General features: G+C 44.1%; 1 protein-coding gene across 1 annotated transcript in view; it reads left to right on the top strand.

The window, feature by feature from the left end:
- EEPD1 (endonuclease/exonuclease/phosphatase family domain containing 1) overlaps positions 1–15,501 on the top strand; it is a 67,294-nt gene that overhangs the window by 42,736 nt on the left and 9,057 nt on the right. The window contains exon 3 of the mRNA XM_009464426.2: positions 13,270–13,380. Coding sequence (XP_009462701.1) covers positions 13,270–13,380 — 111 coding nt within the window. The remainder of the gene's footprint in view (positions 1–13,269; positions 13,381–15,501) is intronic.

The following is a 15,501-nucleotide window of genomic DNA, read 5'->3' on the forward strand; positions in this document are numbered from 1 at the left end:
GTGCTCTTTTTTTGACTTTTTCCACCTCCCTCAGCAGTACTAATGGCTGGAGTTGTATCCCATGATGTGGAATCTGTTTCCTGGTTTTCCTCACCTGTAGGAAAGACCAGACGTCTGTATTTGGGAGATGTTCGCTAGATGCAACCCCTTCTCATCGTGCAGAATTTTCATACTGCGCCTGAGGAATCAATGCACCACAACTGGGGTGACACTGAGGAAGTGGCATTATTTTAGTAAAAGAAAGTTAACCTACCTGTCATCGATCAGAAGCAGCTTTTGTCTGAGGGGAAACGCAATGACTAATGTTGCCCACTTTTACCGGGTAGGACCCAGCAGATGAGGACAAAAGGGAGTGCTTGTTTCTTTCTACTGGCATCGCTCTAATAGTGCAATTTCAGCTACAGTCAAAAACGGGTTTGTAAAATGCTGAGCTGCGCTGTGCGTTCCCCACCGTAGCCTTCTCCTTTCTACACAGAGCATGGAGAATTTTAACTAGAAATTTGCTTTTGTTTTCTTGATCCAGTCTACTGTTTCCTCCAGATATTATCTGAACATAAAAAGTATGACGTCAATTGAGGTTCCAGAATTTCCAGTACGAAATGCATCTGCTGGAGGTTTTATTTATCTTTTGTCTGCTTTTGAGTAGATTGAGCCAGATCAGTGTTTAATCATGATTAAGCCCATTGTAATCTCTGTTCTTTATAAAATCCCTCTCGGAGCAGAGCAGGTTGTTTATTTGAGCTTGTTGGTGTTTGAAAGAGAGGTGCTGTTTTCCATTTGCAGGGGTAAGCATAGGCACATCGCTTCTTGCCTGCGTGGATATAAATATGTTTGTGTGTGCATCTGCTAGGACAGTTGAAAGAGAGCTATAGTATGCCTTGACATAGAGCAGCTGGTCACCCTTTTTATCTGGCCCATCACTGTTTCCTCGGTATAAGCACCAAGTGGCTGGTCATGCAGTCAATCCTGCCCTTGCAGGCAAATGTTATTCCCTGTGTATAAGCCGGCACTGGCATGGGAGCTACCATAAATGTCTCCTGAATGAAGAGCAGGGAAGGGCTGTTGACAAACCCCCTTCAGGGTGAGGGTCTACCATTGCTGTCTGAGCTCTGCAGCTACTGGGGTTGGACCACCTGCAATGCATCTGTTGCCTGTGCAGCCAAAATATCCTGCACTGTTGCTGCTGTTCAGTTTTTTGGAGAGTGCAATCGTGCAGCAGTCCCAGAGAGGCAGGGAAGAACGGTGGTTATCCTTGATTTATGGAGGCGTGCTGGAGTTACAAGGAAATCATATGATTTTGGCAGAGTCACCTAAGATGACCGACTCTGAACAGAGTTGCGAAGTGAACCTCAGTCTCCTGAGTCCTAGACATTCTTCTAAGGCCAAGATGGTCCTTCCTCTCTGGTGTGAATTGTTTCGACGTGTGCCCCAGAAATGCAGTTAGTTCAGAACTGAGTCTTTGTGTGTACATTTTTAAAAGCCATAGTCCTCCAGTACAGTATGAGCCCTGTCTTGCAATCTCCCTTCGGGTTTGAGCTATTAGTTAAAAAAGATTATAAGGCAATGGGCAACAAATGAATTAGTTGCTGTAAATGAGTTACATTTACTGCCTGTTCTTAGAACTGTCCTTTCCAGAAAGAGATTGACCTCTTTGAAACTTAGGTACATTTGGATGTCCTCTAGAGTCAGATAAGTAAACGTCGGTCTCGCTTTCAGAGGACAGGAAAAGGAGATGTAGACTTGGCCACTGACTCATTTGGGACCTTTGATCGATCTCTTCCAGCCCTGTTGCTGCCTCATTTTTCTGTTCCCCATTCCGAGGGAGGAGAGGTGGAATCAAGCCTCTCGCTGTACCCTTTGCCTAATTCAGCCGTGGGACAGACTTCTGCACAATTCGTCAGCTGAAGGAGGTCCTCCTGCCCTGTTCCTTCAAAGCCACCATGGAGTCAATGATTGACCACTCAGAGTAAAAGGAGATTATTCCAAATTGTCCAACTGAGTTTATTTTAATTCTTTTTCTCACCTTATTCCCTGTTACTTACCCTTTTACTCTCCCACACACTTCCTATATTTCCCCTTATCTCTTTCCCTTGTCTTGCTTGCTTATCTGAGTGCAGGTAATACTCAGGGGTGCAAAGTCTTTTTTTCAGACTTCCCCCCCTGGGGTCAAGAAATCCCAGGGTGAAGGGAAGTATAGCTGTTACTGTGAAGGAACCATTTTTGGCTGAGTGGAGCTGGAAACGATGTTGACACCATTTCTTACAATATGGGAGGCTTCTTTGGGATTATCCCATCCACTAAATTGACTTAGGAAGCCTGCAGCTGTACCGTATTTGCCTCTGGCCTTTCACTTCTTTTCCTCCTTTCTGTCCTCTAGGAGGGATCTAGGTGGCTAGAAGTTTAAGGAGATGTATGTCGGTGGACCTTATGGCTCTGGCCAGCTCCACGATGATTTCAGTAGCTCTCTGCAGGTAACCTGTGACTACTTTGTATTTCCAGGCCCCTCTACTGCAAACTGTTGTCAAATGGTCAGCAGCATTGGAAGCACAGCACTAGGCTCATCTACTAGTATGTCTGGCATCTTTGATCTTGGTTGGGATTTTTTTTTCCTTTAGTTGCATTGCCCATTTCTTTTCTGACGATCACTGCACTTCAATAAACAAAACACTAGAAGCCATGCAATACACGTCACTGGGAGCCATGGAGAACACAGGCTGCTCTTAAAATGCTGTCCTTTGGGAGGTGCCCTCTTCCTCCCTGGAGCATGGCTGTGCCTCTCTGAGGAGTGGTGGCATGGAGACTGCTTGTTATGCTAGCCTGGCATTTTTTTGTGAGGCATCTAGTCCTATCCCTGGACAGAGGCCAAACTTTTCCATTAGTAAAGTTATTCTCTACACTTCCAGAACAAGGAGAAACAGAAAATATGTGTTTATAAATGCTGGCATGTGTTTAAGTAAGTTTTGTTTGTGAGTGATAGAAGTAATAGGGGTCCTTAGTCGGTCCTTTTTTTCCCTGGCATTCTTCTAGAAGATGGCAGAAGGCAATGCAAGTTCATAGAACAGGACCAGTTCTGAATAGTCAGCAATTTTGGGGAAGGGAGGCATTTTTTTCCTTTTTAATAGAGTGTTTTAATGTCAGCCCAAATCATTTTTTGGTAGTTTATATGGATTAAGTAATGCATGTGCTTTCTGTGGGGAGGCAGAGGCCATTGCATCTGTTAGAACAGAACTTTGGTCAGGATTGGAGGACAGTCCCGTAGACTTTGTGGAGGGCATGCTAGTGGGTGAAGACAGAAAACTCAAGCAAACCTATAGATAAAGAATGTGCTATTTCAGAGAGGAATCAGTGTCAAATTGGACTCTTTAAGGGCTTGAGGTGTGAAAAAGAATGTAGACGTGTATAAGATTTTTAAAAAAAGGTGAGATGACATGTCCTAATGCTAGCAGGCTGGAAGAGATCCTCCTAATAATAAGCATCAAAAAAAAAAAAAAGTAATGGAATAGGATACGAGACAGATTTAAATAACTTTACAGAGGGTGGCACAGTGTTCTGTATGGTGGCGTAATCAATGCCTGAAGGAAGAATAAATATTTGAGGCTGACAATGGTTGTGAGTCATATTATATATTTTTCTCTTCCTTGTTTATGTGCTCTTACCATGGGAAAGAATGCTTGCTCTAAGCAGAGATGTAAATCAGTTGGGGAAAACAGTAATACTAACTGTAGGAAACAAACGGATGGATGCAAAATGCCCAGCGAATAACTATTTTTGATGCAAGGCTCTGTACAGGTGGCCAAACTGTGACCTTGTAATAATGAGAGCTGTGCCTTTTTCCTTGTGTCACAGCAATTTTCTTAACACACTGCTCTTATTCCTTCTCATACTGCATATCAGCACAGTCCTGTCCGTCTTTACTGCCATGTATATACCAGAAGTGGACAATTTAAAAAAAAAAAACAAACAAGAACAACAACAACAAAAACCAAAACCCACAAAAAACCCCAACTCACTTGCTAACACCGCTGGAAATGAGTAAATTTTTATCATGGGAATGGAGAGAGCCCTAGTTATCTTACGTGCTTAAGCAGCTTTCCTTGATTAATAACATTCAAAACTGATTTCCCCATTCCCTTTTGGTTTTGTTTGTTCTTCTTTTGTATTAGCACATTTTTTCCCCTCCTCTCTTCCTCTGGCTGAAGGCGGTGTGCACGTAAGGAGATTCAGATCCTGGCAAATCGATATAGCTCACTGGTCAGTTTGTTTTTTTTTTTAATTGGTGAACAAGAAACTATTTCTTATCACTTTTAGGTGTCATGTTTCATAGGATGATTTTCTATTTGCTTTCCATATTAAGGGCTAGGTTCTGATGAACTGATTTGCACCTCATGTAGTTCCAGGGGTTACTGGGTGAGTAAGGTTGTACTCACGATGGTATAGTTTTATACCACACCTCAGAAATCGATTCCTGAGTTTCATGTTTCATGAGAAAAGAATCAGACCAGGGATTAAATTAAAGAAAAAAAAAAAAAAAAGATGTTCCCAGGAAGCCACTGACTCCCGATTGCCCGGTGCCTTATATCTAGTCCAAATGAGCAGGCAGCTTACGTCTCCTGTATCTGCTGCACAGTTCATGGCCATGCAGAGTGGTGGCCGTAAGGTCAAAATGAAGTACATGTGCTCTGGGTAAATGTGCAATAGCTCACTCTGTGCAAGACTTGCATCCCTCTGTGTTGGTCACTGCTTGAAGCATTAGCTGTAGTTATACACTTAGAGCAGTATTTCTAAAATAGCTGATGCTGCATTGCTCGAATAATCTCAATGATACCTTCCCTAAGCATATACCTGTGTTCCCAGAGAGGTGTATTTCTGGTGGCAGAAGTGGCAGCAAAATGCAACTTGTCTTCTTCCTTTGGAAATGAGTTGGGAAAAAAAACTTGGAAAAGCACCTGAGTATTTACAGCAGACAACCAGTTGAGCAGACTGCTTTATGACACAGTAAAAGCAGCTTGATGGAAAAGATAGCTTCATAGTCATGAGGGCTTCTTTTTAGTCGTCTTTATATCACATCAGTTCCCTTAGCATGCCGTTCTTGCTGTTAATGATTACGCTGCCTACTTACGCAGAATAAAACACCCTCTTGAAAAGGCTTCAAAAATAAATTGCAAAGATTTGTGACCATCCTTGACAACCTCTTGAGCCTTAATTCCTGTGTTATGTTTAAAAATAAAAAAAGTCCTTAAGGGTAAGAAAAGAAGTAGTTAGGAAGTGTCTTCTGCAAAATGAGCCTGTCCCATGAAGTACAAGGAAAAAAGCTCAGCTTGTGGATGGAAACATGAGAAATTAAGAAGCCATAAAACTTCTCCTGCACGGAGGTTGGCAAATACGGGTGCTGTCTTCCACAGGGAAAAGGCAGCATAAATTTCCAACAAGCATATGTGAAGACATCTTCCCATTAAATGGCAAACTGGCTGAAAGATGTTACATATCCCATTTTGACAACAGGTAGTTGAGCATCCTGTAATTCTTCAAGAGTGGCCCCAGCACTTAAAATGTGTTAGGAGAGTTATTGCATTGCCTCTTTCAGTTGTTGTTTCACTGCTCTGCACCGAAGGTTTCCATGTCTTCCTTTTGAAGATCTATAAAAAGACACTGTTATATAAATAACCACTTTTGTTTAGGATGGAATAGGAGAACATGCCAGGGAATGATCTGCGTTGTCCCGGGAACACTGTGATTAAAGGCGAGCAGGTTTTATCGGCTACAGTCTGGTTTTTTTAATCATATATTCAGGGATAAAGAATGTAATTTCCTCTCGGATACTACAAAGAATTAAGCCATTGGGTGACGGCAGCGAGCTATAATTCATCTGGGAGGGCAGTGTAGAAACTCACTGCTAAATTTTTCCAAAATAGGTGCTCGAAAAGGAAAGCAAATAACTTGGGAGTGCAAACGTCAGCTCCTACCACTCCCTAACTGATCCTGTAAAGCCTGTCTTAAAAAAAAAAATCTGATTTGATTCAAACAGGTTTGTGTATGGAAACAAATCATTACACATTTGATAATTGAGATAATGTTAAGCTTATCAGCATAATTATTTCCCGCACATTCATGAAGAACAATGGGTGAGTAATACAGCGGTGGCAGGAGAGAGGCGCGTGTCCAGCTGGATTCACATCCAGGGGCTGGTTCAAAACAGGGCCAAGCTCATGAAAGGGCTTGGATACTTAACGCGGGAAACGATGCCTTCAGTTTGAAAAACTCCTGCCAAGAGACATTTAGCTGCTACCTAACCGCAGGGGGGCCTAAATGATGGAGTCTTCTGTTGCTTTGCTTTCACGGTCCTCAGGTAAGCAGAATGGTGCCTGTCTGCAGACCCAGAATTACCCCCATCCGCAGCAGGCAGAGCAGACGTGGACAACTTAGTTTCTTGCCTATGCATAGTTGGGCTTCAAAAATGAGCCTTTCTCATCCTATCTCCTCTGAAGAGCTCAGTCCCAGAGGTTTCCTTTTTTAAGTATTAAGCTTAGAAGTGGTCTTTGCAGCAAAGGCAGGAGTTCAGGTCGCCACATGGCTCCCGGGCAGTGAGGCTGCTGTACGGTAAATGTTTGCTCTCTGGTCCATAACATGGTGCCTGGAGCACTCATTTAGGAGCTGAGAATCTAATCCCCAGAGGAAGGAAATCCTTCCTCTGTGGGTGTCTGTCCGAATTACTGGGATGCTCTTTAAGAAGCAGAAGCAGCACATTTACCAGGAAAAAACGAGTCCTGCTCGAGCTGATGAAAAAGCCGTAGGTGCCTGTGTTCAGATGGACTTGGGACCCCAATATGCATGCACGTTAGCGCAACAAATGAGCTCTGTATATCCATAGCGTGCAAAGGCACATAGGGGTGATGACTGTGCCTATAGGGGCTGTATTATCTCTGGAGAAGGACGCTGGTTGAGGATTTGGCTGTGCTGAAGGGCTCTGCCTCGATTTTGCTGCTTGCAATGAGTTTATAGAGCTCTTTGAAGGATGTGTTAGATAATGTTTGTGAGGATGGCAAGGATTTATTCGATCATCAATCTGGATCTTGTGGGTTAGCTCTAGGAACAACAAAACCAGTGCATGAAGGATGGGAAGGTGTTGCCCCAGGTCTCAATAACCCAGTGCAAGCAGGACACGCTAGCATTGCAGAAGGGGCAGAGAAGCTTTCCAGGAGTAATTCTGTGACTGATGCTCTTTCAGTAGATTGGTTCCTTATCTTTATTTTTCTTTCATCCTAGAATTTTTCTCCTGAACTTTATAATTTTTTTTAATTATTTCTTCAGCTCTAACTTCATTGTAGAATTATGTACAATTATGTACAAGAGGGAGAAGTAGAAAACTTTTTCCAACATGAACGTGTAGATATGGCTGAGACTGAGACTGATTCCCTGGAGGGGTGTTGTTCTGCTTTGAAAACGCTCATAATATTATCTGTCTATCAGACCCCCATCCGCCTGCCAAGTTTTATTTGTCTTTATGTAATATCGATACTTGAACAACACAAGCAATAAATATTATACAATCTTTAATGAAGTCTTCCTAGAAGGGACTAGTTGAATGGGCATGTGAAAATTGTTATATCTTAACCTAGGGCCACCCCAGCTTTCCCTGGTATTATTTATATGGTTCCTCTGAATAGAGTTTGTGAGTGCATCGCCTAGGCCAGTGGATGCATCTATTTCTTGTGCGTGTATTTTTTGGCTACTTTTGCAAACAGGAAAGGGATACACTTGAGGGAAAGGCAAACAAGCAATGAAGGCCTGAGGCAACACTGTTATCAGTGGGAAATGGGATCCAATGTTGAGTCTGTTTCAGGCTTTAGCCATAATAATGCTTCCTTCCCTGCCCTTACATTTGGTTATAGGAGATCCAGATGTAAATGAAAAGCCTGATGCTCCTCTGTGTCCCCTTCCTCAGTTGCTCCTGCCTGTGGGAAGTGGATGTGGTGTTGTTGGGCTGCACAAGTGCGCTGAGCATCCTGGCCCCGCTGCGTCTTGCGTCCCCTCTTGGCTTGCCTTGCACTGCCACGTGTGGCTGCACCAGGACGACAGTCCTGAAGTTTTTGACCTTTCCTTACCCTTACCTCAATAGGCAGTTCAGGAAAATACAACACCCACGAACCTCTCCACCCCCTAACTCTGCCTCTTCCTCCTTGCAAACGTGAGCTAACAAAACGCTCTTCTTCTTCTGGAGCATCGGTGTCAAATCAGGATGCTTTACTTGAAAACCAAAGGTATTGATTTCAAGTCCTCAGAAATATTTTTAACTTTTCTGCTCCCAGCTTTCCAGGTCAGGCTTCATTCGGGTGCACCAACTGTAGCTGTGTCCTGTACGTGGTAGATTGGATTAAGATTACAGGTATTCAAGTCTGCTTTTTCAATTGGAAATAAAAGTACAGTCCACTGGGATGAACAAATAAAAGAAAGGATAATGTGCAATTAATTCCAGGAACATGATTTTTAGCTTATACAATACCCAGTGATGGAGCAGGGAAGGCATATATATATATTAAAGGATGGATTAAAAAAGAGAGGTGCCAGATGGTCTCATGAAGCCACTGTCAATTTTGTTGTATCTTCTATCGGAAATATATTAGATCCTGTTTGAGGATGGGAGTTTTATTGGAGAGGACTGGGGGGCTTCCCCTCAAGTGCCACTGCACAATTTACAAGGTATATCTTAGAGCTCTTCTGTTTACCGTTTCCTGAAGCACCAAGTCCATCACTGGGAGATGCTCTGTAGCTCAGAACAGCCCTTACCTTGGTGTTTTCCGGCCCGTGACCTGCAGATTCCTGCAGTCCATGAATTACTACTAAGAGGTCCCTCAAAAATAACAGGAAAGTGAACCCACTCCCAGAAGACTTAAATTCTTCATGCACAGGTACAGTTTTCTACTTCAAGATCTATCCAGGATCTACAAGTTGAAAAAAGGTGAATTTTGACCTAATAATATAGTTTAACATCTTTTTTTGCTGGTCGGGGTCTCCTTTTCAACTATTGGAAGCTCCCACATTTGAACTCCAAGTCTCTTTCACCATGACGATGTCAAATCTTTACTAACATGACACCTCAACATAGCTGAAATGATAAGGAATAGATAGAAGTTTCGTATGCATCTCTGGTACTCATTAAAGCTGCTCCCTCTAGTGCCTGTTAAAAATCAAGGCACTGTGTATATGTGACATTTAGAAATGGAATATTCCCTAGCTTTCATCTCTCCTCTTGGTTAAGAGGAACCAAAATCACCTTTGCTTTGATGAAGTAAGTTGTTGTTTACCTTTACTGCAGCGCCCTTCTGGCCTGAAAGCTTCTGTGGTAATTAACCAAAACGGACAGTTAATTGCTTTGAGTGCCTTTCTAAAGTTCAGGCAATTACAGCACTGAGACACCGTGCCATAACAACAGGCTCACCCTGGAAGCTCCTCCTCTCCTCGCCCTCCTTACTGCCTCCGCTCTGACTCCAGGTCTGAAATGAAAGCGTCTTCCAAAGAGGAATCACTGGCTAATAAGAAACACGTAATTTATTAAGCCCTAAGACATTGATTTCCTGGGTCACATTTAGTTTCCTCACAGTTTAGGAGTAGCGCACCCTCTTTTCGAGCAAAAGATGCTCACCTCAAGGGAGGTCACTGGCTTAGCGTAGTCCCCAGTGCTGGTATTACAGGAGTAACACTTGACAGGCAAAGATGTTCAGTGCAAAGTGGTGTCGTCATCTGGAAAACATGACCCTGCTATGCCTGGTTTGGGACTGGCTGCAAAAATAGCACCCCAAAAGAAAACAAAGATTAACCATGTCATCCTGAACAAGGGGTGGGGAGATCTGCTCGTGGGCTACTGCAGGGTGCTCGCTGGCAGCTCTCCTAACGTGCAGAGTTACTGCATTGGAAGAGATTTAACTGATGCACAGATTAGATGCTCTTAGATGCTCTTGCTGGCAGTGCTTGGAGTGTCTTGGGGAGGCAAGTAGGTGTGTTAGGGAGTCTGTAACTCCCTTGATGATGTCCAGCACATGCCAGCCCAGCGTATGTTGTTCTCCCTGCTTCCAAATTAGTCCAAGACCCTTTGCCTTCCCCTTGCCAGTCCCTCCTCAAATGTGCATTCCCCCAGCTTCTTCCAACTGCCCTCCGTTCTTTTCCAGTGTCAGTCATAAGCTCATTCCTGTACCAGTCTCTGCTTCTTGAGGGGCTGGGAGCAATAGGCACCGGCTCCTTATCAGGGTGGACAAAGAGCAATTACGTCTTTGGATCCTCCCTTCTTGGGAAAATGACGTGTTGCTGATGAGCAAAGGCAACGGGGCTTGTCCCAGTTCCTGGGGTGGTGGCCCTTGTTGGTGCCTTGCACGACAAATGGGGGTAACGGGCAGGTACCAGGTACAAGGGGGGTTGACCTCCCAAGAGCACAGGCTGCTCTCTGCCTAGAGCATGCCTGGAGCCTGGTGCTGCCGTGTTCCTGCTCCCTGGCAGCACTGCCTATCCCACAAAAACCAGCACCCAGCTGCAAGAGAGACCGCGGTAGCATAGGTGTAATACAGGGCATCCTTGGAAATAAGCCCTGGTGCTGTTGGTATTACGGTATGTGTGTGAGTTTTGACTCAGTATGGGTAGGATTTAATGACGCAGCTGATTGAATTTCAGGAAACTTGCAGCCTGAAAGGCTCTAGAGAAAAACAAAACTAGAACTTTTTTGCTTAGGAAGATTTTGGAAAGAAAAATGTTGTTCTGATTGACTGAGATTTTAATTTCGATTTTTCTTTACCACTTGAAGAACTGCTCCTCAAAGGGATTGGCATAGCTCTAACTTAGTTTTGCAAAGGAGGAAAGGCATTTTTTTCATTCCCAATGTGGGCTAGGAGCTTGTCTGTATATTTTTACTGTACGAGGGAAAGCGTAATGGTGTTTGATGTTGGGTTTTGTGGGCAGAACAACATGATATGAGAAATGCCCTTCTCACTTCAGCAAAAAAACGTGACCTAAGCAAGCATGCTGCCACAGCTTCAAAATCTGTGTGCCTGTAAGCCCTGGAAAATGGGCACAGATTAAAGTCAGCTGCTGTAGGCCAAGTTCTGCATTGCTGCAACCGTACCCGGAACGGGCTGATGGCTTTTTTCTGAACAAACCGTGTAATCTTATTTGCCATCTTTTTGTTTGAGCAAAGTTAAATCAAGGCCTTAAAAAAAAAAAAAATCAATTTGGAGGAAACAAAATATTCAAACTAGTCAACTGCAGATGCTCTTTTTAATAAAGTGATGGTTTCTGTAGGATTTATTCAGCCCTGTCGTGTACTTTGTGCTGGCTGCACTTTCTAGGCAGCTGCGACCCAGAGATAAGTTAACTCTTTTGTCAGGTTACAGTTGAACTCCTAATTTCAACATTTTTTTTTTCTGATTGAACTTATTTAGATGTTAGAAAACTCATTCACCAAATTCATGCTGTTTAAAGTCATCAGAATGACAGCAGGAATGAATAATTGTTGCTGCCGTGATTTATTGTGTTTATTAGGGCAGCAGCTGGCGATCAGTTCAGAGTAAGCTCTGTTCCCAGGCCGTGCAAACACCCTGCGCGCCTCCTCGTTTAATAAATCAGCCCAGCCCTAGCACTGCCTGAAGGTATATAACGGACAATAACGCAGTACGTTACTCTTGAATAGGAAGCCCCAGCCAATCTCTGCATTTCAGAAAACCGCTTTAAAAGGTGTGCCAAGCGTTTTTGCTTCGGGTGTGCAACCAAAATGACTCTCAGCCTTCCGAGGCAAAAAAGGGTTGCTGGGTTGCATATATCTGAGAAGTCAATGCTTACGGCTTCAGCCTCCGGGATGCTGAACTTGCAGACGAAGCGGTTAGTGAAAGAGCAGGGTTTGATTTTAACTTTTGAAACAAAAGATAAAATAAACACGAGAATAGCTGTCCCATCATTTTGCTGATACCCACGTAGGAAACACTTACGTCCATGCAGTTTATCACTGTACTTCTTTGAACTGTGGTTGGCATGTCCCACTGCAAAGAGTCGCTGTGTACAGGAGGTTATTGTTTAACTTGAAAATCCTTCTTTGTTAAATTGCTGCCTGATTTGGAGGGACATTCTGGATACAAAATTTTGTCTGAGGGTACTCTTTCACTGTGAAAACCTCTGTGTTTCAACAGTTTCTCCAGTGTCAGATATAACAAAATGATGCACATTGAAGGTCCCTGTTGCTCTTTTGCAGCGATTACTTTTTACCAGTCCCTCTCCCCACAGCCAGAGCTGCTGCGTGCAGGCCCTGCTGCACGGCCGGGCATTCGGCTGCCTCCTTGCCCCACCAGCTTCCAGCCTGCATCTGCCTGGACCTGACATCAGCTGTGCAAAGGGCTGTAGCTCCTCCTATTAAGCTTTATTTTGAAATTCCTGGCAAAAAGTATTCCATATTGTCCGCATCAAGGGATTTCAGATTCCATATTTTCCAGGGCATAGGTTTTTTTTGTTATTATTATTTTTTATTTCAATCTCAAGGTGTTCCCCAGGTGGACTTGGGGGCTTTCCGCGGTGTCCGCAGTTATAGTATCCCTGATCTGTTGGGCATGAGTGCGCAGCCTCTATAGCTCTGCCCGTGTGCTTGAACACATAAAGGTGTCTGGGTGCTGTGGCTGTACAGCAGTGTCCGGGAAGACTAACGCCTCCGGGGAGCATCAGAAGGATCCGCTGTGCGTGCAAGTCCGCAGCCGATCCCTTCGTGCACGGGGGAGTCTCACGCGTGTGTCCCTGGCGTAAAGTCAGGGGAGCCCTAACCCCAAAACGCCAGCTCCTGAGGTGGCCTACTCCCTTCCTCTGGTGTCGTGCTGGCAGCCTTGGTGTTGGAGCGGGGCCAGCCCCCCAGCGGGGGCTTTCTGCCCCCCGGGAGGGTTCGGCAGCTGCTCGCGGAGCCCCTCGGGGGGCGGGATACAGTGCAGTCAGCATCTTTGGAGGTGGCACAGAGGAAACCCCTTTCCAGTCAAACAAGTAGCTTTGGAGGAAAAAAAAGAGTCTGAGGGAGAAACGTTCTACTGGCAGCATTTGCACTGAGCTATTTTAATTTTTATTTATATCCAAATAATGTCCAGTCGGGGGTGAGTCAGCCTGGGATGCGGCCCAGACCACCTCCTTTGCAAGCCTTCAGGGAGGGCAGAGAGACTCCACAGTGTCTCTTACCAATGCCTCGCGACATGCTTTATTTTGCAATTTTTTTAAAACCCTACAAAGCTGATTTTTTTTTTCTCTTTCCTCTCTCTCTAGTTTTGTATGGAGCTGAACCAGCCGACGCTGCCAAACATCCGCAAGTGGAAGGGCCCTAGAGGATGCTGGAAGGGTGTTGTTTCCGAAAAACCCTCGGGACAGCTACACAAGGTACATTAATCCCTAAGTCTGAACTTTGGCTTTGCTTTTTTTTTTTCCCCTCTAAGCAAGGACACATTTTGAATCTGTTTAAGGCAAAACATTTTGCAAATCTTTTTTGGCAAGGTTTGCATCTCTTGTTTTTTTAAGCTGACTGTTCCTATAGCTTTCGATTTAACTGTGCAATTGATTTTTTGGAAGAATTATTTTCCTCAGCCTGTGGCACGCTTGTAAAGAGGAAGGTGTGTTGGTTTGGCAGAGGTATGGTGGAGAAAAACAGTATAGAAATATAAAAGAAAGGCTACACATTAGGACAAGGAAAGAGTGCTTGGTTTTGCCCCTGGCAGGCTGCAGTACTTCCAGATTTTTTTGTGCTAGTCAGCTGAGCTCATTCCCTAGCACAGCACCGGCTGGCATTCAGAAGAGCTCCCCGTTTTCCTAGTTTGCAAGTGAAGACCCCGCAGAGCAGCCTGCCATCCTCATCTGGAAGAGGAGCTTGTCTCACACGTTCCCCAAAGTGCTCTGCACAGGTGTTGAGAATGCTGCGGACTCCATCTGAAATCAGCACCGTGCTGCACTCTGCTTTTCCCTGCAGCATCTTATGCCGTGGGAATATATATACATACCGCAGTGAGGTACTAATTTATAAGGTGGTGGCAGCTGCACCTGCTACCCTTGACAGTATTCAAGGTGTAGCTACATTGGAAAATCTGTCTTTTTTCCCTGTAAGGGTGCTAATGAGATTTCAGAGCAAGATCCTCCTAGGGCTCGAGCCTGTTGTTGCTGAATGAGATCACTCTCGTGATACAGTTATTGCAGCACGGGTGTTGCTGTGGGGTGGAAACAGGAACCAAGACCTGTCATGTAATAAATGGTGCCTAGCGGTACATCGGGCTGTCTTCATCTATTCTGAGCACTGTCATTACTAAAGATGTGGCTGCAGTTGTATCCCGTAATCACGCTGCTTAGAATCCACGTTCCCTTAATCCAGCTTTTCCAAATCAAGTTGTATCACTGTTCACACCTGAGGCTGTTGTTGGACTCCTGTGTTTTGGGAGGTGCAGCCACTTTTGCTGCCCTTCTGAGTAAAACCCAAGAATGGCAACTAACAGGAGAGAAAAAAAAAAAACAAAACCAAAAAACCCAAACCAAACCAAAACCCACCACCTGAACAGCACAAGGATTGGACTCTAGCTACCGTTAGAAAGACACAAAGGGTCTGAATGTGTCCAAGGTTTAACACAATTCACACTTAATTCTGATGCAGAATGCAAATCCACTTTGGGTCATTTTCATTCCTGGCTGGAGTTTTCCTTTGGGATCTCTTGTTAGGCCAGATCATTAAAATAAAACACTGAATTTTAGAAGTTGTGCAAAGTTGTTCCCTCTGCTTTTTCTTTTTTTCCAAGAATTATTAATAATTGTCTCAGAGTTTCTATGTTGAATTCAGAGTCTTTAGTCTGTTTTTTCCTGAGCTGTATTTCCAAAGATAACAATGAAAGTTTTGACTATGGGCTGAGTAATTAAAAATCATCATCTACCTTGTTTTACTGGTAAGGATGTAAGGACGAATGGTTCCCAAAATTATGGGAAAAGTCTGTGGCCAAGCTAAGAATAGAAATGGTATCCACTGACTCTTCCTTTTACCTGCTTTAACAGAAATCTGGCTGCGCTGGAGAACCCTCCGCTAAGCCAAAAAGTCTGCTCTACCCCTCGGGTTAGTTAATGGGTCCATCAGGTTTGAACATTGTGTACAGAAGTGCAGTACAGTGAAGTAAGGCAGTGTAACCTTGAGCACAGAGCATCTTCGGCACAAGCTGATCTTGGGATGCTCTACAGGGCTAAATAATGCAAAATGGTGGATGGTACTTCAGGCTCGTGCTTCCACATGTCACAGGCATTTGGCCTTCAACCAAGCAATGACTTTTGACAACCATGTTGATGTGCAATCTGGAGCCAGGGAATAGCGAACAGCTGTTGACAGCAATTTATTCTCCCACATCTTTTCCTATAGCAGTTTTCAGACCTTAGACTTCTGACTGGTGGAATGATTTTGTCAGTATTTTAAAGGTGAGTTATCTAAAGGAGCTACCAAAGGATTTTAGCCAACCTTAATACTCTCTTTCAAGGCTC

The sequence above is a fragment of the Nipponia nippon genome, unplaced genomic scaffold (assembly GCF_047370975.1).
Source record: "Nipponia nippon isolate SJK-2023a ecotype South Korea unplaced genomic scaffold, ASM4737097v1 scaffold_1, whole genome shotgun sequence".
Lineage (NCBI taxonomy): Eukaryota > Metazoa > Chordata > Aves > Pelecaniformes > Threskiornithidae > Nipponia > Nipponia nippon.